General features: G+C 41.5%; 1 protein-coding gene across 28 annotated transcripts in view; it reads right to left on the bottom strand.

The window, feature by feature from the left end:
- heatr5a (HEAT repeat containing 5a) overlaps positions 1-22384 on the bottom strand; it is a 40854-nt gene that overhangs the window by 6365 nt on the left and 12105 nt on the right. For 25 of the 28 annotated variants that reach the window (XR_007941070.1, XR_007941089.1, XR_007941090.1 and 22 more), the window contains exons 15-38: positions 22200-22369; positions 21952-22115; positions 19968-20073; positions 19332-19522; positions 18141-18300; positions 17042-17231; positions 16801-16964; positions 16420-16446; positions 15269-15413; positions 13745-13918; positions 12730-12963; positions 12442-12620; positions 11499-11567; positions 11243-11422; positions 10046-10280; positions 8694-8798; positions 8484-8618; positions 5086-5213; positions 3848-3995; positions 3595-3768; positions 3229-3330; positions 3053-3136; positions 1377-1547; positions 338-489 (exon numbers count right to left, since the gene is read on the bottom strand). Coding sequence is in view for 1 of the 28 variants with exons in the window: in XM_051946119.1 (XP_051802079.1) it covers positions 338-489; positions 1377-1547; positions 3053-3136; positions 3229-3330; positions 3595-3768; positions 3848-3995; positions 5086-5213; positions 8484-8618; positions 8694-8798; positions 10046-10280; positions 11243-11422; positions 11499-11567; positions 12442-12620; positions 12730-12963; positions 13745-13918; positions 15269-15413; positions 16801-16964; positions 17042-17231; positions 18141-18300; positions 19332-19522; positions 19968-20073; positions 21952-22115; positions 22200-22369 (3560 nt within the window). In the remaining 27 variants the exon portion in view is untranslated. The remainder of the gene's footprint in view (positions 1-337; positions 490-1376; positions 1548-3052; positions 3137-3228; positions 3331-3594; positions 3769-3847; positions 3996-5085; positions 5214-8483; positions 8619-8693; positions 8799-10045; positions 10281-11242; positions 11423-11498; positions 11568-12441; positions 12621-12729; positions 12964-13744; positions 13919-15268; positions 15414-16419; positions 16447-16800; positions 16965-17041; positions 17232-18140; positions 18301-19331; positions 19523-19967; positions 20074-21951; positions 22116-22199; positions 22370-22384) is intronic. The other 3 variants (XR_007941104.1, XR_007941103.1, XM_051946119.1) reach the window with 1 other exon arrangement.

Genomic DNA, 22384 nt, shown 5'->3' with positions numbered 1-22384 from the left:
GTAACGGAGGTGGAGAGTTTAAAGTCAGTCTGACCATAAAGACACATGAATAAAAACAGCAGGAAGAAATGAAGCAGAACGATCCTTAAACATCTGGAAACTAGATGGAGAAAGTCCTTTATGTGACTGGAAAGCCTTCATGCTGAGTTTTAGTGTTTTACAGCAGAATCAAACGTGTTTGCAGCTTTTATAGAGGTTTGTGGTTAAACTTAAGAAACCGATTTAAAGTCTGATCTAACAGCAGAGTTGGACTAAATGCTGATAAAACCCAGACTGCTGGTGAACACATTACAGAAGCTTCAGCTGCACTAGAACCCCGTCCGGTTCTGGTACTGACCAGCGGCTCTTTGGACTCCATGCTGGCGGTGAAGCGCTGCAGACTGAGCGCGTGCAGAGGCTCCACGATGCAAACATCTGGACCGGCCGACAGCAGGAAGACGGTGAGAGCGGTGAGGAGGCTGATCTGGTCCACGGCGCAGTCTGAAGAACCTGAGCACAGATTTTAGATCATTTTAGTGACTGCAGAGACGATTTTAGTTCCACTAGACAAGCCTGAACATCAACCTGCTCATCTTCTTCCCCTCATTTTAAACGAGCTTCATGTCATTTTGAGCCAGCTTAAGGCCCTCCAAACAAACAGAGGTCATTTTGGACAAATTTTAGACGCTGTGGACACATTTTTAGTTTCATGTTAGAATCTGTTTTGACAAGTTTTCAGTTTCACTTTTAACAGAGATTTCTCTACAGATTTTGGTTCATTCTGACCACTAGACATTTTATGGACAAAATTTTACTCATTTTGGACAAATTTAAAAACATTTAGTAATCTGGACAAGTTTGAGTCTTTTTTTCACACTTTTCAAGTTGATCTGTACCAGTTTGTGTCATTATGGAAGAATTTTGACAATTTTAAAGTTATTCTAGACAAACTTTAGTCAGTGTGACAAGTCAAGTCATTTTGGACAGATTTTAAGTAATTTGGAAATTTCTGACTCATTGTGGACAAATTTAAGTAATTCTGGATCATTTCAAAGTCATTTTGGACTCATTTTGAGTCATATCAGACAAGTTTGAGTCTTTTTAAAGTTTCCAGTCATTTTGTATGTTTTTATCTTGGATCTTGAATTGTGATATATTTTGGACATTTTTTTTGTACTAATTTCATCTCAGACGACTTTGGACACAATCAGTTAGTATTCCAATAAAATATCAGACTAGCTGTAACTTTTATCAGCTTTACGTTTCAGCTTCATTACAGGGTCTTTGCAGCATCATGGATGTTACATTTCACATGTTTTTAGTCCACTGTGACAGAATTAAACAGAGCTGAGTCTGAAACGCTCTTTAAAATGACTGCAGTGAATATACATAAGTACCAGAGTCCCAGAGGGTCAGCAGAGTGCTCAGAGCTGATCTCAGCAGCAGCTTCCAGGATCCTCGGCTTTTCTCCTGTCGACTCATCGGAGACGTCAGAACCGACTTCAGGGCCTGAAGAGTCGCCTGGACCACCAAACCCAGACCGGCTCCAGAGCCCGCCGCCGGGGCAGCTGGGAAATTTATTACAGGAATTAAAACACATCCAGTCCAGTGTGTGTGTGTTACCTGTGTGTGTGTGTGTGTGTGTGTACTTGTTTCTGCTATACCAGTGGGGACTTTGACCTGACTATTTGCTATAAAGGTGGGGACTTGTCTTACAGTGGGGACCTAAAATGAGGTCCCCACGGGTGGCAACACCGTTTTCTTGGCCATATTGTTGTTAATAAAAAATGTAAAAGTGCAAAAACGTTTGTTTAGGGTTAGGCATTGATTTGGTGATGGTTAAGGTTAGGGTTAGGGTAAGGGTTAGGAGTTAGATATGAATGGGAGTCAATGGTAAGTCCCCACCGGTATAGAAAAACAAACATGTGTGTGTGTGTATGTGTGTTACCTGTGTGTGTGTGTGTGTTACCTGTGTGTGTGTGTGTGTGTGTTACCTGTGTGTGTGTGTGTGTTACCTGTGTGTGTGTGTGTGTGTTACCTGTGTGTGTGTGTGTTAACTGTGTGTGTGTGTGTTACCTGTGTGTGTGTGTGTGTGTGTGTGTGTTACCTGTGTGTGTGTGTGTGTTACCTGTGTGTGTGTGTGTGTGTGTTAACTGTGTGTGTTTGTGTGTTACCTGTGTGTGTGTGTGTGTGTGTGTGTTACCTGTGTGTGTGTGTGTTACCTGTGTGTGTGTGTGTGTGTGTTACCTGTGTGTGTTTGTGTGTTACCTGTGTGTGTGTGTGTGTTACCTGTGTGTGTGTGTGTTACCTGTGTGTGTGTGTGTGTGTGTGTTACCTGTGTGTGTGTGTGTTACCTGTGTGTGTGTGTGTGTGTGTGTGTGTGTGTGTTGTGTGTGTGTTACCTGTGTGTGTGTTACCTGTGTGTGTGTGTGTTACCTGTGTGTGTGTGTGTTACCTGTGTGTGTGTGTGTTACCTGTGTGTGTTACCTGTGTGTGTGTGTGTGTGTGTGTTACCTGTGTGTGTGTGTGTGTGTGTGTTACCTGTGTGTGTGTGTGTGTGTGTTACCTGTGTGTGTGTGTGTGTGTGTGTGTTACCTGTGTGTGTGTTACCTGTGTGTGTGTGTGTGTGTGTGTGTGTGTGTGTGTGTGTGTTACCTGTGTGTGTGTGTGTGTGTGTGTGTGTTACCTGTGTGTGTGTGTGTGTTACCTGTGTGTGTGTGTGTGTTACCTGTGTGTGTGTGTGTGTGTGTGTGTTACCTGTGTGTGTGTGTGTGTGTTACCTGTGTGTGTTTGTGTGTGTGTGTGTGTGTGTGTTACCTGTGTGTGTGTGTGTTACCTGTGTGTGTGTGTGTGTGTGTTACCTGTGTGTGTGTTACCTGTGTGTGTGTGTGTGTGTGTGTGTGTTACCTGTGTGTGTGTGTGTGTGTGTGTGTTACCTGTGTGTGTGTGTGTGTGTGTGTGTGTTACCTGTGTGTGTGTGTGTGTGTGTGTTACCTGTGTGTGTGTTACCTGTGTGTGTGTGTGTGTGTGTGTGTGTGTGTTACCTGTGTGTGTGTGTGTGTGTGTGTGTTACCTGTGTGTGTGCTGCGCTGGTGTACCAGCTCTCTGAGGACTCCCAGCAGCAGATAGAGGACAGTTGGGAGGATGGAGACACTTCCTGTACAGAGGAGACAAACGGACCAATCAGAGATGCCGATACTGAGGTTAGGCTAACATTAGCAATTAGCACGAGGAGGTTAAAGTTCTGACCTTCAGGAGAGCAGACGGACGGCAGCTCAGAGAGGACAGAAACCGCAGAGGATACGAGACGACAATCACTGTCAGTCAGAGTCCAGGCTGAAGACCCACAACCTGAACACACACACACACACACACACACACACACACACACACACACACACACACACAAGGAAAAAGCAGGTTAGACATGACCAAACCAGTGAATAAAAATTTACTGTCAGTTTGAAGAAAATCTTCTGAGGAAAATCTGCTGTGTGAAATTTTGAGTCACTTGAGACAAATTTAGTTTGTGAATAATTCTTTGGTAACTCTGGACAGTTTTTACAACACTTCAATCACATATTGAGTCACAGTCGACTCCTCTTCCTTTCTTACCGGTCGGACTGGTCCCGGCCAGTTTTGGGCTCAGCTGTGGGAGTTTCCGGACCAGAACACAGAGACAGAGCTCCAGAGCTCCAAACACCAGCGATCGACCGGGAATCAAACCTCCGGTGTCTCGTCCTTCTCCGAACTCCGGCAGCGTTTCCTTCTCTGCAGCTCCGTCGTCCACTGAGGACAAACAGAGACACTCAGCTGGACTCTGAGGACTTTATGATGATTAATATTAATAAAATAAATCTGTGTTTACCTTCAGCAGAGTGACGTTTCTCCCTGACGTGCTCCTGAGCCGCCGTCACGATCTGCTGCAGTAAATCCAACACGGCGAGCTGAACGGACGCCGACTCTCTGGTCACCATCAGTCTGTGGAGGACGCTGAGCAGCTCCACGCTCAGAGCCTGCAGAGAACAACCACTTAAGATACATTATATGCATATATAACAGAGTCAATACACGGAGTCTGAACATCGACATGTTTACAGATGTAACAGAGGGACCTGTTGATCTTTTTCACGTCATTTTGGATCAGTTCCAAGTGATTTTGAAGAGGTTTCAAGTTATTTAGAGCACATTTTAAAATCCTTTTAGATCAGTTGTTGTCATTTTGGACAATCTGAATCATATTTAACCAGTTTCACATCATTTTGGACTATTTCAAAGGAATTCTGAAGAAGTTTCAAGTTATTTAGAGCACATTTTAAAATCCTTTTAGATCAGTTGTTGTCATTTTGGACAATCTGAATCATATTTAACCAGTTTCACATCATTTTGGACTATTTCAAAGGAATTCTGAAGAAGTTTCAAGTTATTTAGAGCACATTTTAAAATCCTTTTAGAACGGTTTTTGTCATTTTGAACAATCAGGCCATATTCAACAAATGATGTAGGCCAGGTTTCATGTAATTTTGTGCACAATGTGAGAAATTTTCGGCCTTTTTTTTCTTGTTTTGGACAAATTTCAAGGCATCGCAGACGAGTTTCATGTCATTTTATGTCATTTTAGTCGCTCTGAACAGATGGTTAAATCATTTTTTTAGTCATTTTGCACAGATTTTTAGGCACTTTTGACAAGTGTTGAGATGTTTTGGACAAATGATTTTCATTTTGAACTATTTTAGTGGGATTCTGGACAAGTTTCAAGTCTGCCAGGGAATCAGGTCGTTCTGTGCAAGTTTGACTTGTTTTGGCCAATTTTAGATTTGTTCTGCACATTTTTTGGATCAATTTAAAGTCAATTTGGACAATTTTTGGGTCATTTTGGACAAGTTTGAAGTCATTTTTGCCAAATGTTGCATCATTTTGGACAAATTAGTTGTAACTTTTCAAAGAGTTGAGTTATTTTGGACAAACGTTTGCCATTTTGAACAATGATAAGTGATTTTGTACAAGTTACAAGCTAATTACTTTGGACATCCGAGCAATTCTAGATAATTTTAAGTCAAGTTTTTGACTGAATCTGGTCTGGATTCAAGTCCAGGTGTGTCTCACCTGGTCATTTCCGATCTTTGCTCGAGGCCAGGAGACGTCCAGCAGCGCCTGCAGAGCTCTGAGACAGGAAGTGATGTTCTCCATCTGGTCTTCAGAATGTGGAGAACAGAGAAACTCCACACTGATCCCTGAAAATAGAAAAGGTACGGTTAAAGACTACAGTTCCTGTTCTACACATCCACCATTAGAACCAGTTTCTGTTCTACACATCCACCATTAGAACCAGTTTCTGTTCTACACATCCACCATTAGAATCAGTTCCTGTTCTACACATCCACCATTAGAACCAGTTCCTGCTCTACACATCCACCATTAGAACCAGTTTCTGTTCTACACATCCACCATTAGAATCAGTTCCTGTTCTACACATCCACCATTAGAACCAGTTTCTGTTCTACACATCCACCATTAGAATCAGTTCCTGTTCTACACATCCACCATTAGAACCAGTTCCTGTTCTACACATCCACCATTAGAACCAGTTCCTGCTCTACACATCCACCATTAGAATCAGTTCCTGTTCTACACATCCACCATTAGAACCAGTTCCTGCTCTACACATCCACCATTAGAACCAGTTTCTGTTCTACACATCCACCATTAGAACCAGTTTCTGTTCTACACATCCACCATTAGAACCAGTTTCTGTTCTACACATCCACCATTAGAACCAGTTTCTGCTCTACACATCCACCATTAGAACCAGTTCCTGTTCTACACATCCACCATTAGAACCAGTTTCTGTTCTACACATCCACCATTAGAACCAGTTTCTGCTCTACACATCCACCATTAGAACCAGTTTCTGTTCTACACATCCACCATTAGAACCAGTTCCTGCTCTACACATCCACCATTAGAACCAGTTCCTGCTCTACACATCCACCATTAGAACCAGTTCCTGCTCTACACATCCACCATTAGAACCAGTTTCTGTTCTACACATCCACCATTAGAACCAGTTTCTGCTCTACACATCCACCATTAGAACCAGTTCCTGCTCTACACATCCACCATTAGAACCAGTTTCTGTTCTACACATCCACCATTAGAACCAGTTTCTGCTCTACACATCCACCATTAGAACCAGTTTCTGTTCTACACATCCACCATTAGAACCAGTTCCTGCTCTACACATCCACCATTAGAACCAGTTTCTGTTCTACACATCCACCATTAGAACCAGTTTCTGTTCTACACATCCACCATTAGAACCAGTGTCTGTTCTACACATCCACCATTAGAACCAGTTCCTGCTCTACACATCCACCATTAGAACCAGTTTCTGTTCTACACATCCACCATTAGAACCAGTTTCTGCTCTACACATCCACCATTAGAACCAGTTCCTGCTCTACACATCCACCATTAGAACCAGTTTCTGCTCTACACATCCACCATTAGAACCAGTTTCTGCTCTACACATCCACCATTAGAATCAGTGTCTGTTCTACACATCCACCATTAGAACCAGTTCCTGCTCTACACATCCACCATTAGAACCAGTTTCTGTTCTACACATGCACCATTAGAACCAGTTTCTGCTCTACACATCCACCATTAGAACCAGTTCCTGCTCTACACATCCACCATTAGAACCAGTTCCTGCTCTACACATCCACCATTAGAACCAGTTTCTGTTCTACACATCCACCATTAGAACCAGTTTCTGTTCTACACATCCACCATTAGAACCAGTTCCTGTTCTACACATCCACCATTAGAACCAGTTCCTGCTCTACACATCCACCATTAGAACCAGTTCCTGCTCTACACATCCACCATTAGAACCAGTTTCTGCTCTACACATCCACCATTAGAACCAGTGTCTGTTCTACACATCCACCATTAGAACCAGTTTCTGTTCTACACATCCACCATTAGAACCAGTTTCTGTTCTACACATCCACCATTAGAACCAGTTCCTGCTCTACACATCCACCATTAGAACCAGTTTCTGTTCTACACATCCACCATTAGAACCAGTTCCTGCTCTACACATCCACCATTAGAACCAGTTTCTGTTCTACACATCCACCATTAGAACCAGTTTCTGTTCTACACATCCACCATTAGAACCAGTTTCTGCTCTACACATCCACCATTAGAACCAGTTTCTGTTCTACACATCCACCATTAGAACCAGTTTCTGCTCTACACATCCACCATTAGAACCAGTTTCTGTTCTACACATCCACCATTAGAACCAGTTCCTGTTCTACACATCCACCATTAGAACCAGTTCCTGCTCTACACATCCACCATTAGAACCAGTTTCTGTTCTACACATCCACCATTAGAACCAGTTCCTGCTCTACACATCCACCATTAGAACCAGTTCCTGCTCTACACATCCACCATTAGAACCAGTTTCTGCTCTACACATCCACCATTAGAACCAGTTTCTGTTCTACACATCCATTAGAACCAGTTTCTGTTCTACACATCCACCATTAGAACCAGTTTCTGTTCTACACATCCACCATTAGAACCAGTTTCTGTTCTACACATCCACCATTAGAACCAGTTTCTGCTCTACACATCCACCATTAGAACCAGTGTCTGTTCTACACATCCACCATTAGAACCAGTTTCTGTTCTACACATCCACCATTAGAACCAGTGTCTGTTCTACACATCCACCATTAGAACCAGTTTCTGTTCTACACATCCACCATTAGAACCAGTTTCTGTTCTACACATCCACCATTAGAACCAGTTCCTGTTCTACACATCCACCATTAGAACCAGTTTCTGTTCTACACATGCACCATTAGAACCAGTTTCTGCTCTACACATCCACCATTAGAACCAGTGTCTGTTCTACACATCCACCATTAGAACCAGTTTCTGTTCTACACATCCACCATTAGAACCAGTTCCTGCTCTACACATCCACCATTAGAACCAGTTTCTGCTCTACACATCCACCATTAGAACCAGTTTCTGTTCTACACATGCACCATTAGAACCAGTTTCTGCTCTACACATCCACCATTAGAACCAGTGTCTGTTCTACACATCCACCATTAGAACCAGTTTCTGTTCTACACATCCACCATTAGAACCAGTTTCTGTTCTACACCTCCACCATTAGAACCAGTTCCTGCTCTACACATCCACCATTAGAACCAGTTCCTGCTCTACACATCCACCATAAGAACCAGTTCCTGCTCTACACATCCACCATTAGAACCAGTTTCTGCTCTACACATCCACCATTAGAACCAGTTCCTGTTCTACACATCCACCATTAGAACCAGTTCCTGTTCTGCACATCCACCATTAGAACCAGTTTCTGCTCTACACATCCACCATTAGAACCAGTTCCTGTTCTGCACATCCACCATTAGAACCAGTTCCTGTTCTACACATCCACCATTAGAACCAGTTCTTACCCAGTATCAGGTGCAGCCTGTCGGTGTTGACGTCTTCGGGACTCTTGGCTCCGCCCACTGAGCCGGTGTGGCCCATGGAGGTGGGCGTGGCCGGTCTGGACAGGTTGGCAGGTGTGTCGTCTGCCATAAGGAAGCCTGCAGAGATGGAGACATGTGAACACAGCTGTACAGGTGTTCAGTATAAGACGAGGATCCTGGATCAGATCTGACCTGAGCTATGCAGCCAGAGAGACGAAGCCTGAAGAACCGGAGCCCAGCAGGAGGAGTAATGAGCTCTGGCCTGGTTCACCGTCTCTGCTGTGTAGAAAGCTCCTCCTGAAGGACAAACAGGTTATTAGGTCTGCAGAAAGCCTAAGACATCACAGCTAAATACTACAGTTCCTGCTGCTGAAGCAGGTCTCCTCAGAGAAACTGTTTACTCATGAAGGTAGAATTAGTTTAAGAGTCAGGTTTGATTCTGGTTGTCCAGATCTTTACTGCATTATTCCTCTGCTCCGTTTCCCAACATCTCCTGTTTCTCTGCATAGTAATGGAACAAGAACAAAATTGTTAAGTCATTTCAGAACAACTTCTGAGTCATTTTGAAAAAAACATTTGTGATTAAAGAAAACTTTTCTGGTCATTTTGAATGATTTTGGTGCAGTTTTGCATTTGTTTTTGTTATTCTGAACAAACATCGAGTAATTTCAGAAACATTTTGGATCATTTTACACAATTGTTGCAACATTTTGGACAAAACTGTCATTTTCAACTATTTTTGAGACATTGACAAGTTTTAGTGGAATCTTTGGGTTTCTTTGGATATTTTTCAAGTCATTGAGGACAGCATTGGACAACCATCCATCCATCCTCTGTACACCGCTTTATCCTCACTAGGGTCATGGGGGGTGCTGGAGTCTATCCCAGCTGACTCGGGTGAAGGCAGGGGACACCCTGGACAGGTCACCAGTCTGTCACAGGGCTACATATACAGACACACAATCACACTCACATTCACACCTACGGACAATTTAGAGTAACCAATTAACCTCAGCATGTTTTTGGACTGTGGGAGGAAGCCGGAGTACCCGGAGAAAACCCACGCATGCACAGGGAGAACATGCAAACTCCATGCAGAAAGAACCCAGGCCGGGATTTGAACCGGGGATCTTCTGGCTGAAAGGTGAAAGTGCTAACCACTACTCCACTCATTGGACTCATTGGACAACCATTTAAAATCAATTTAAACTTTCTTTTTGACACATTTTGAACCATTTGGCACAATTTTAAACATTTGTTGGAAAGTCAAGTAATTTCAGACAAGTTAGGAGTCATTTTATTTTAGACAGGTTTCAAGTCATTTTGGACAAATTCTGATTAGTTTTGGACAAGTGTTTCCAGTTTTGACAATCCTTGGGTAATTTGGACGAGTTACAGATTATTTAAGTCAAATTTTTCATCACCTGTTGTGGAAGAATGAAGCAACCGTCTTCATTATTACTGACAGGATGAGTTTAGATGAGTTTTACTTTAAACTTTGCAGTGCATGCAGACCGTTGCCGTAGAAACCCTCCTTGTCCCACCTGATGCAGGTATCTGAGCCGTGTTCTCCTGGGGGAGGGTCAGCAGAGCGTAATCCTGCAGCACCGCCAACCACAGACGGCTCAGCGTTGACAGATCTGATTGGACCAGCTTCAGGAGCCCTGCCCCTCCCGACTCACAGCCTGAGCCGTCATTGGTCGAGGAGGAGACAGACGGGTCTGCCGACCTATCAGGACTCTCCTTCAGTCTGCTGCTCTCCACCGCTACAATGTAAACCTGAGAAACAAACAAGAGAATGTTTTTAATAAATACAGACAAGTTCATTTATAGGGAATCCAGTGAACAGATATTTGTAGAATCATAACTTTAAGTCTAAATTCAAGTCAAGTTATTCTCCATAATCAATAACTCTCAGTCTATTATGTGTTATAGTCAGATAAAGATGCCTTTTACACATTTTTATAGGGTTTAAGGTTTTAATATGCAAGTTTTAATATGAAAATTTGGTGCAAACATTGTTTTTGCAGCATAAAAACAGTGACTTAAGTAGTTTTTGCTTTTATAGCAATCTATACAGCAGAACGCTAAATACGGTGACGTCTGTTTCTGACAATGTCATGCAGCTCAAAGTGTAATAAATTATCATTATTATCATTTTGTCTGTAAAGATGAACATCATAAAGCAGGAAAACACAATGTTCATGATGATAAAAGCAAAAATTATTCAAGCTATTTAGAGCACATTTTAAAATCCTTAAGACGTTTTGTCATATTGGCCAATCTAGCCGAAAAGAATTTGTCAAATTTGAAGTTGTTTTTAACAATTTTTAAGTCATTTGGAACATTTCTAAGATGTTTTGGACAAATTTTTGGTCAAACTGGACAAGTTTTAAGTCACTTTGGACAAGTTTTAGGTTATTTTGGACTAATTTTGAGTAATTTTGGAAAAGTTGGAGGTAATTTTAGACATTTTACTCATTGTGGACAAATTTCAAGCCAACCAAAGTCTCCTGATCTAACCTCCACAACAGGACCAGTCCATAGCCGGACTCTTCTCTGCGGTTTCCCCGGTGGAGGAACCAGTTACCCATTTTGTCCAATTTTTGACTTTTTTTGGGGATGTTTTTGTCATTTTAGATAAAAAATTTTGTGTAATTTTGGGAAAGTTTTAAGTCATCTTTGGGAAAACACAAAAGGAATAACAGATAAATGAAATAATGATGACATCACTGCCTGACCTCGGCCCAGGCTTTGAGAACAGCCAGCGTCTCCATGGTAGCGGCCGCCTCGTTGTACAGCTGGCTGCCGGGGTCCCGCCCACTCTGGACTTTAGCCAATGAGGAGGCCAGCAGCTGGTGGACGCGGCGGAGATCTCTGAGGTCACTGACGACGCCGCTGGCGATCCAGGCGCTGCACACCTGGAGAGGACAGGGGGCGGAGTTAATAACAGGTGATCAGGTATGGATGGGGCTGTTATTGATGATTATTGATCACCTGGCAGGCTTTAGCAGTGACGTCAGGAGGAGCATCAGGACTGAAGGCCGGTCTGAGAGCAGCTCCAACCTGAAAACAACAACAGTCCATAAATACAAAGCTTCTTCAAATAAAACAATAATCTGACGTTTGAGTTTCAGCTTCAAGGAAAATGCAAACAGACAGAAATATTAAAAACAAAAAACACGAATGAAAGGAAATAATCAAACAAAAACGCAAAATAAAACAAAAAATAAGACAAAATAATAGAAATAAAAAACAAACACACACAAATAATGTAAAAAAACGAAAAACTAAATACAAATAAGAAAGAAAAAGCAAACAAAAACACAAAACAAAAAAATAAAAGACAAAATAATAGAAACAAAAAACAAAATCACAAAACACACATACAAGAAAATAATGTAAAAAGCAAAAAACTAAATACAAATAAAAAGCAAACAAAAATGCAAAATAATACTAATTAAAATAGAAAAACAAACAAAAATGCAAAACAATACACAAAATAAAAATAATCAAAAACAAAAAACAAAATATTACACGTAAAATAAAATATAAAAACAAAAAATAAAAATAATAAACAGTATTGAAAAAAATAACCAAAATAACTCCAAAAGGCCTAAAAAAATTTAAATTTTGGACAAATCTTATGTCAGACAGGTTTTAGTTATTCTTTTAATTCTAAGTTACTTTGAATCATTTTATTTTGCACAACCTTTCAATAAATTTGGATTTTTTTCTCATTTTGAACAAGATTTGAGTAACTTTGAATAAGTTGCAAATAATTTTAAAGTAATTTTCAGCCAATTTGAAACATATTTTAACAAGTTTTGAGTAATTTGGCACATTTTGGACTTCAGTAATTATTTATTCATAAATAATGGATCAGTTTTCCATTTCCTGACTCTGTTGGAGTTCTTTCCGTCCAGGTGTGGGTTCTTACGTTGGCCTGGTACTGCTCCAGGATCACGTGACCCGGGAACTCCGGTTCTGGGATGGAGGAGAACCGTCTGATGATCACCAGCAGCGTCTGGAGTCCGGCCAGTCTGAGCGGGTCGCTGTGATCCGTCGCTGCCATGAAGGCCATCCGGACCAGGTCTCCAAGATGGAGGACCAGGAAGTCTGAGGGGGACAGGAGAGGGGGTGAAACCAGAACCAATCAGAACCAGCCAGAACCAACAAGAACCAACCACAACCAGAACCATCCAGAACCAGGTGAACCGGGTCTCACCTGTGGACTCGAGCAGCCGCCTCTCCTGAGCCAGAACCATGTCAAAGTGGGCGGGGTCGGCCGACTCGCACTGGGCGATGATCCGACAGACGCACTCCACGGCGAAGCGTCGGGTCGCCCAGCGCAGCGCCGTGAACGGACCGCTGCTCTCTGAGCGCGCTCTGAACGCAGACGAGTCGTCGTCTCGGCAACCGTCGTCGTCCTCCTGACTCGTCTCCAATGGCGACCGGCTGTCTGAGAGTTTAAAACGAAAACAATCTGAGACCCGGAACGGTTCATCTGGGACCTCAGAGGTTCTGAAGATGAAATAAAATGCACTGAAATTCTTAAGCTACCGTTTTATAATCTTATTTTCTGGATTAATCAATGAGCTGTTCTTAGTTGTGGCCGAGAAAACAGAATTCTGGTTAACCTTAAAAATATTTTTGACAATTTTTAAGACATTTGGAAAAATTTCTGAGTTGGTTTGGACAAATTTGAGTCTTTTTGTAAAAGTTTTTGCCATTTCAAACAAGTTTCAAGGTAAAGACAAGCTTTGAGCCATGTTAGACAGGTTATTGTCATTTTAGACACATTTCAAGAGATTTTGGACTGTTTAAGTCATTTTTAAGTCAGTTTTGTCATTTTAGACTAGTTTTAAGCAATTTCCAACAATCTGAGTCATCCTGTCCAGTTCTGAGTCTCCAATTTTAAATTGTAGACATGACTTTGCTCTGTGGGAGATTTTCATCTGCATCTTTAAAAAAATAAATCAATAGAAGTCATTTTATTGCCAGTACAGCTAATCAATTAACCAAAACGAGCCTATATTAGGGCTGAGACTAATAATTACTCTCACCACAGATTAACCGTATTTTCAGTCAGCTCAGTGATACGACACGGTAAAGATGCTGAACTCAACTCATCGGATCTGATCAATTTGCAGTTGAAGCAACAAAACAAGAACGGTTTCTACACCAGATGTTTCAGTCGAACCCCAGCGTCCTGGGATCAGAACCAGAAGCTCTGGACCCACCGGTGGTCGCCGACAGAACGTCCTTGCAGAGTTTGAGCCAGTGAGCCAGTCTGCTGCTGGAGGCCATCATGTGGACCAGAGTCTCCTGGATGTCCCTCCTCAGTCCTGGATCAGACTCTCGGTCCAGCAGAGTGAACAGAGCTCCTTCCAGACCCACCTCCTTTATGGTGACGTCTGCACAGACACAGGTTCTTTATCAAACACTGTAAATATGATTCATACACATTAAGATCACAACAAGCACAGAAACATTTATTTCCTATATTAGAAAACTGTTTTTCCACAGAATAAATCCTGTCTATAGATGATCCTAGAAAGGTTTTCTCATTTTGTGTCTCTTGTTGGCTCTTTGTTGTTGTTTTTTCTCATCTTTGTAAGTTTTCGCCTTCTTGTTTAAGTCATTTAGGGTCTCATTTTTTCGGAGGTTTTGTGTCTCTTTGTGGATGTTTTGTGTTCCAAAGATGGAAAAAAATGTCTCCTCCTGTAGATGTTCTTCTGTCTCCATGTCTCCAGTCGTTTCCTCTCCTCTGTTCATCAGTAGATGTTCCTCCATGCTGATGGATCTCCTCTGTTCTCTGTTTGAGTCATGCCGATTTCATTTTATTCTGGTATTTTTGCCTTTTTTCTTCTCTTTTGTATTTTTGTGTCTTGCCTTTGTCCTTTTGTGTCCCCCCCCCAACCATTTCCATTGTTGTTTTGTCCAGTTTGTGTCATTTTTGTTGTTTTGTGTCAAATCTTTTTTGTCATTTTTTTGTCTAATTTTTTTTGTTTTCTGTCTCGTTTATGTCATTTTCTCTTGCTTCTTGTTTTGTGTCTCAGTTTGGTCCTTTGTGTTCATTTGTTGTGGTTTTGTGTCTATTTTTGTTGTTTTGTTTTTTCTCTGGTTTGGCATTTTGTGTCAGTTTGTCTCATTTTTTGTTGTTTTGTGCCTTAAATTAATTAGGTTTTTGTCATTTTACGTCTGTTTATTGTTGTTTTCTCTCATTTTTTTGTCTGATTTGTCATTTTGTGTCTGTTTTCTTTCTCATTTTTTGTCTGATTTGTCATTTTGTGTCTGTTTTCTCTCATTTTTTGTCTGATTTGTCATTTTGTGTCTGTTTTCTTTCTCATTTTTTGTCTGATTTGTCATTTTGTGTCTGTTTTCTTTCTCATTTTTTGTCTGATTTGTCATTTTGTGTCTGTTTTCTTTCTCATTTTTTGTCTGATTTGTAATTTTGTCTTGTGTTTTGTCGCTCTGTGTCCCCACTTGTGTCGTTTTTGGTCATTTCATTTCATTTTTGTTGTTTTTTATCTCTGTGTTGGTTGTGTCTGTCTTGCAGAATAAATGAAATTTGAATAATTACGACAATTTACAGCTCGGGTTGTTACTTTTATGGACAGAACTGTTAAAAAAAATTCTGTTTTTACAGGTTCTGGGTGATTAAAGGTGAAATCTTGTTGACTTTGAAGGAAAACTTGTTTTCTAAATGTGCCTCAGATGGCTCCTTAATGATGCTACAGCTCGTATTAAACATTTCTTCTCACCGAGCTGCGTGTTGTCTCGTCTCGGCAGCTCTTTGACCAGAGCGACGGCGTGTTCAGAAACCTCTAGCGCCTCCCGCTGGACCAGCTGCCTCAGACAGGCCACCACAGCTCTCCGTAAACACAGGAAGGAGCTGCACAGGTTGGCCTGCAAACGCAGAGTTTACACGAGTTTAGACCTCGTTAAAGCTGCAAACCAGCCAAACATGCAGCTTTTCTCCAGTGTTCCCTCCAGACAACAATTATTACTTTTACTGTGTTAAAGTAATCTACAAAATGTCACAAAGAAAAGTTATGGAGATTATAAGTTGCACAAATCCACATCTTTAAATTACTTTTTTGTCCAGCAGTTTAAAAAAAAAAAAAAGATTTGCAATCTCCTAAACAGAAAAACACGTTAACAGATAACACATTTTACATTTATATATTTTATCCTATATTTAGTCTTTTCTGTCTATTTGAGCAACAAGCTAAAAATTTTGGTCTGTTTGCTGCTCAATGAAAAATTACTGGAGACTGATCAAATCCACATGAAGCAGCTTAATAATAACAATAAACTGTCTGGATGAAACACTTGATTAAAGACAAAACAGGCAGCAGGGAGGGTTTTTAAGGTTGTTACTGAATTAGCTGCAAAGCAAACAAAGTAAATTAAAGTTGAGCAAAAACGGTGAGTTAACGTCGGAACAGAAAATGTTAAAATTGGGTGCAACAGAAAAAGGTTAAAACCAGCAGGTGTTAAAATGTGTTTCAGTGAGTTCTTAAAGTCCACGGTGGAGCTGGGCCATCCGGAAAAGCTTATTAGACCTCATAGTCATTATTTTTAGACATTAAGGCTTCTTTCTGTGCAGCTTAAACGTCTAAAATAAGTAAGATGAAGCTGCAGAGCGTCTCTGAAATCATCACGACTCGTTCCTGGAGAGAGCAAACGTTTGCACTCTGAATGCATCATCGGGTAGTTTTCAGTGTTTTTCATTTATGTTGGCACAGGTTTTTGGCTAATAAAGTGAAGAAGTCATCAGTCTAGATTAAAGTGGTATTTGTTTATATCGCCCAGCCCGACTCCACAGCAACAGAAAACTCAGACCAAACAGGAAGTGAACAGAAAGTAAACTAAACGACAGCAGCAGCTTCAGGCCTTAAGGACGACCTACCAACACGGAATAATCCAACAAGATCTCCTGTAAGACACAATGCAGGGTCAAAAAACACACAAATGTGCACCAAAATGCTTCTTTAGACAGCACCCACTACAGGGTGTATAAAAAGTTTTCATCTCTCTTTTTTACTGCTTTTCAACACTAAATTATGTCCAATTTAATTTGAAATTTTTGACAAGAATTTACAAACTAAAGACTCTTTTATGTCACAATAAAAGCAGATTTTCACAAAGTAATGGTGGCGGCAGCATGACGATAAAAAGCCAAATTAAACTGATCATGATTCACTGTTGAAAAGCAGAAAACTTCCAAAGGAGATGGATGTTTTAAAGGTACTGCTTATCCTCCGGTGACTAGCTGAGCAGGTGTACTCACGCAGAGGGCCGGTACGAGGCTGGCCAGGTTCACATGTGGAGGTGAGAACATGTGCAGCTGCTGCAGACAGGAGATGGCTCTGGCCTGAACCAGACAGTCTGGACCGGCCTGCATCACCCCACATCCCACCAGACAGCTGGACCGAAGCTCGGCCGCTCCGTCACCTGCAAACACACAGCCGCCGTCACTCACACACCTGTCATCTCCCAGGTAACCATGGCAGCAGGTGAGAGGGGCGTACCCTGCAGGTCGGGGCCCAGGCAGGTGATGAGGCCGTGCAGGCAGCGACCCAGGCTGTGGTGAACCTCGGGGTGGGTGGGCGGCGTGGACAGCAGCAGGCGGAGCACCAGGGAGAAGGACGGCTCGGCGTGGGTCCGATAGAGGCAGCCGGACAGGTCCACCACCAGGGACAGGCTGTGGAGGGACCAGGTCTGAGAGGAACAGGACATTTAAACCTTTAAAACATCGTCTGAAGGCTCACAGAAAGTCTGGAAGTCTAATTCAATGCTTTAAAAGACCTCAAGGAAGCTGAAGAAAGCCCCATCATGTTTGAAATCACAGAAATCTGAGTCATTCCTTCTAGAATCATCCAGTTGTTAGAGTTCCACCATCTCTGATTGTTGTTACATAAATTATGTATCAAGATAAATATCTTTAAAATGTAACTTGTTTATCAAACACTTTCTGGGAGGTATTTTCATTAAAAATCACCCTCTCTCTTCGGGTTTTTCTTACAATAAATTTGAGTCTTTTTGAACAACATCTCAGGAACGATTAAAGATAAAAACCTGGAATTTTCTGTCATTTCTCATCATGTCACTGACTCAGAATCTGTAATGTTAGAGTTAAGTAGATCAAATAATCTCTGATTATGGAGGAGTTGTACTCTATAAAAAAATGAAAAGTTCCATCTTCGAGCTCATATTAACATAAAAACAGAAAATCCAGAAGTAAACTAGTGATACTTCCTGAACCCATGTAGCATCATGTCATAATAACACCAATGCTTTAAATATGAAATGTTTGGTCACAAAAATGAACAATAAAGTTACTTCTGCTGACCTTTTTTTAGCTGTGTTCTACAGACGACACCCTATTCTGTTTCTAAGCAGAATTATTCCATCACAGATCATCAGGTTCCTTCTGCTTCACTGGAAACTTTAAGCTCAAACTCTGGATGTTTAAAATGTCATCTGTGAAGTTTTAGCTTGATTTATTGTTAGAATTTAATATTTAGATTCAAGACGCAAGCAGCCTGCAGACATGCTGCTAGAAGGCTGAGGTTAGGAGGAAACTCATCACCTCCAGAATCCTTCTACATCTGGCTCAGTGTTTCATACCTGGACTTCAGGTGAGGTGCTGTCCTGGCTCAGCGTGAACAGAACTCCCAGACAGGTGGACAGGTGTTGAGGTGAGCCGATTCCTCCGGTGTATCTCTGCAGCGCCCCCAGAGCCAGAGCGTAGCCGCTACGAGACGCAGCATCACGAGCCGTCTTCAGCCTGAAAACACGGAGACTGTTAGCCATTAGCTTAGCATCAGTCTATCAGTTTATAGAAGTGAGAAGTGAAAGACATGTCCGGAGATGTTTAGAAACTGCCGCCTATCATCAAAAATCTAGTTTGAATGGTTCTAGTTTTGGTATTTTTGTTTGCGTTGAACAACATGAAACACATTTTATTACTCCACCAAGGAGCACAGAGGAGCCATGTGACGATCAGCATCGGTTTGTCTGTTTACTCAAAAACAGTCGCTGGTATCTGTGATATTAAATCAGCTAAAGTAAAATTAATCCAGAATCAATCACTGCTCCAAAGAACTCCTACAAACCCGACCACGGGACATCTCCCCTCAGTCTTAGTGTACGATCCATCCACAAATATAAGCCGAAACAAACAAAAAATGGGGTTTCTTTCCAGTTTTATCTACTTTTCTGTTTATTTTATGGCAGTTAATTTGATTTCAAATTCAAAGTCTCTTAACAGCTCAGGGACCTAATTTAGTAGGCTTTAATTAGAAAAATCTGCAGAAAGACTTTTTTTTTCCATTTGTTGACAGAAAATAATCCTCCAACCTCAGTGCTGCTCATCACCAACTCACGGTGTTTCAGATGAACTTATTTTTTCGTTTACATCATGTTACACATCAGCAGCTCCTGTGTTTCTATCAGCTCTGCTTTATGTGACATCGCCTCCGTCTCTGGATAAAAATAAACATCTTGAACCTGCAGTGCAGCAAACCGTCGTCATTCTCTGATACATTGGGTTCAAAGCGTCTCTCGCGGGTATTTAAAGCCTCCTTTGAGCCATTTCTGCTTCACTCTGCAGCTTTTTTGAGTATTTTGGGATCAGGAGCTGCTTTGTTTCAGCAGAGACTAGAAATAGATTCAGAAGAGGCCGCTGACGGTTCATCTGTGGGAGAAAATCTGCTGTTTAAGGACAAAAACACAAGAAATATGTTCCTGTAGCAGAATATAAAATGAGTCAAAGTGTTCCTCAGCACATACAGGAAGTGATGTAATGGATGACATCACCTGTCGAAGCAGAGCAGAGAGACGGAGGCGGTGAACCCGGGGTCTCCGACCACCTGGACCAGCCGAGCCAAACCTTCAGCAGCCAGGCAGCGGATCAGAGGACTGCTGCTCTCCAGCGCCCCCGACAGGAGGGACAAGGCCGGGGAGCGGACGTCCTCTGGACCCAGCGAGCCTCGGACGCTGCCCTGGTGCTGACGACAAAGAAAACAAGACTTAGTTTGCTCCCGTCGGTTTATTTTAACCTTCGTATTTCCCTTTAAAGTGGCTAATCTGTGCACATCCAGGTTTCACTTTTGGTTCGTCTGTGTTGTGGAGCTACATTAACCTCCTGAATTTGCAACGAAAACGCTCCAAAATTTAATGTAGAATCACCAAGAAAGCCTCTCTTATTGTCAAGTGAGAAAGAGGGGAAAAAAGCTGCGGAAATAAACTAAACTTTGCAAAATAAAACAGAAAAAATAGGCAAGTGTTTGGACTAAAAGCCGTCTTAGAAAATGGAATTTCAGTAGGAATAAATCTTTGAAACTGCAGATAAAAAAGCAGTACTTTGGTTGGAATCACTGACATGCTGATTGTGATACATCTGTGTAGCCGTACAGGTGTATAACTGGGCTCCTCCCTCCACAGGTGTGCTACCTTTAACAGACTGCAGAGGGCAGCACACACATGAGTCTGGACCGTCTGCTGCCGTTGACCTTTCAGCTGATTCACCGTTTCCACAAACTGCTCCAGAATCTTCACTCTGATCAACACAAACAGGTTAGTTAAACCAAACCACAACTAGCTGTGGTCACCAGCTGGTTTAGTCACAAACAAATAAACTCAAACCAAGTCATGACCCGAATAACAGCCATCTGTACTAGTTATCTTCTACTGAATACTAGTTAATCTGGACTAGTTATCTTCTACTGAATACTAGTTAATCTGCACTAGTTATCTTCTACTGAATACTAGTTAATCTGGACTAGTTATCTTCTACTGAATACTAGTTAATCTGCACTAGTTATCTTCTACTGAATACTAGTTAATCTGGACTAGTTATCTTCTACTGAATACTAGTTAATCTGCACTAGTTATCTTCTACTGAATACTAGTTAATCTGCACTAGTTATCTTCTACTGAATACTAGTTAATCTGGACTAGTTATCTTCTACTGAATACTAGTTAATCTGCACTAGTTATCTTCTACTGAATACTAGTTAATCTGGACTAGTTATCTTCTACTGAATACTAGTTAATCTGGACTAGTTATCTTCTACTGAATACTAGTTAATCTGGACTAGTTATCTTCTACTGAATACTAGTTAATCTGGACTAGTTATCTTCTACTGAATACTAGTTAATCTGCACTAGTTATCTTCTACTGAATACTAGTTAATCTGGACTAGTTATCTTCTACTGAATACTAGTTAATCTGCACTAGTTATCTTCTACTGAATACTAGTTAATCTGGACTAGTTATCTTCTACTGAGTACTAGTTAATCTGTACTAGTTATCTTCTACTGAATACTAGTTAATCTGGACTAGTTATCTTCTACTGAATACTAGTTAATCTGGACTAGTTATCTTCTACTGAATACTAGTTAATCTGCACTAGTTATCTTCTACTGAATACTAGTTAATCTGGACTAGTTATCTTCTACTGAATACTAGTTAATCTGCACTAGTTATCTTCTACTGAATACTAGTTAATCTGGACTAGTTATCTTCTACTGAATACTAGTTAATCTGCACTAGTTATCTTCTACTGAATACTAGTTAATCTGGACTAGTTATCTTCTACTGAATACTAGTTAATCTGCACTAGTTATCTTCTACTGAATACTAGTTAATCTGCACTAGTTATCTTCTACTGAATACTAGTTAATCTGGACTAGTTATCTTCTACTGAATACTAGTTAATCTGCACTAGTTATCTTCTACTGAATACTAGTTAATCTGCACTAGTTATCTTCTACTGAATACTAGTTAATCTGCACTAGTTATCTTCTACTGAATACTAGTTAATCTGGACTAGTTATCTTCTACTGAATACTAGTTAATCTGCACTAGTTATCTTCTACTGAATACTAGTTAATCTGGACTAGTTATCTTCTACTGAATACTAGTTAATCTGCACTAGTTATCTTCTACTGAATACTAGTTAATCTGCACTAGTTATCTTCTACTGAATACTAGTTAATCTGGACTAGTTATCTTCTACTGAATACTAGTTAATCTGCACTAGTTATCTTCTACTGAATACTAGTTAATCTGCACTAGTTATCTTCTACTGAGTACTAGTTAATCTGTACTAGTTATCTTCTACTGAATACTAGTTAATCTGTACTAGTTATCTTGCACTGGATAATCTGTCCTGATTATCTTGTACTTGTCATCTTGCCCTAGTTAATCACTACTAGTTTTCTTCTCCTGGTTACTCTCTACTGGTGACCCCATCCTGGTGATCTAGTCCTGGTTAACCCGTCCTGGTGACCCCATCCTGGTGATCTAGTCCTGGTTAACCCGTCCTGGTGACCCCATCCTGGTGATCTAGTCCTGGTTAACCCGTCCTGGTGACCCCATCCTGGTGATCTAGTCCTGGTTAACCCGTGTGGTGCGGCTGCAGCAGGTCGTTACCTCTGGGCAGAGATGATGTGGGGGAACAGGACTCCAAACAGAGTTGTGGAGGCGGCGGTCAGAGCGACGTGAGGAGGAAGAGGAGCTGGAGCTTCATCACCTCGATCACAGAGACTGAAGGGGTCGTTGTCCAGAGAGGCTCCGCCCACAATGCTGCCGTGGAGCTAAACACAAACAAACAAACAAACAGCCGTCAGTCTGTCCAGTGGTTCTTACTTTCAGTCTGCAGCGTCTGAACCGAGCCTCACCTGCTCCTCGATGTATCGGTGGTCGGTGTCATGGAGGGCGGGGCCGACCAGCGGCAGGTCGTCATGGTGACAGAGCGGCGGCAGCAGCGTGAGGTCAGAACACGGCTGGTTGAGGTTGTCCTGACCGGACAGATCAGAGACCAGCTGGTTCATCACCAAACCGAAACTCTCTGCAGGACAGAAAA

The sequence above is a fragment of the Acanthochromis polyacanthus genome, chromosome 1 (assembly GCF_021347895.1).
Source record: "Acanthochromis polyacanthus isolate Apoly-LR-REF ecotype Palm Island chromosome 1, KAUST_Apoly_ChrSc, whole genome shotgun sequence".
Taxonomy (NCBI): Eukaryota; Metazoa; Chordata; class Actinopteri; family Pomacentridae; genus Acanthochromis; species Acanthochromis polyacanthus.
This window is presented reverse-complemented; position numbering and strand designations above follow the sequence as displayed.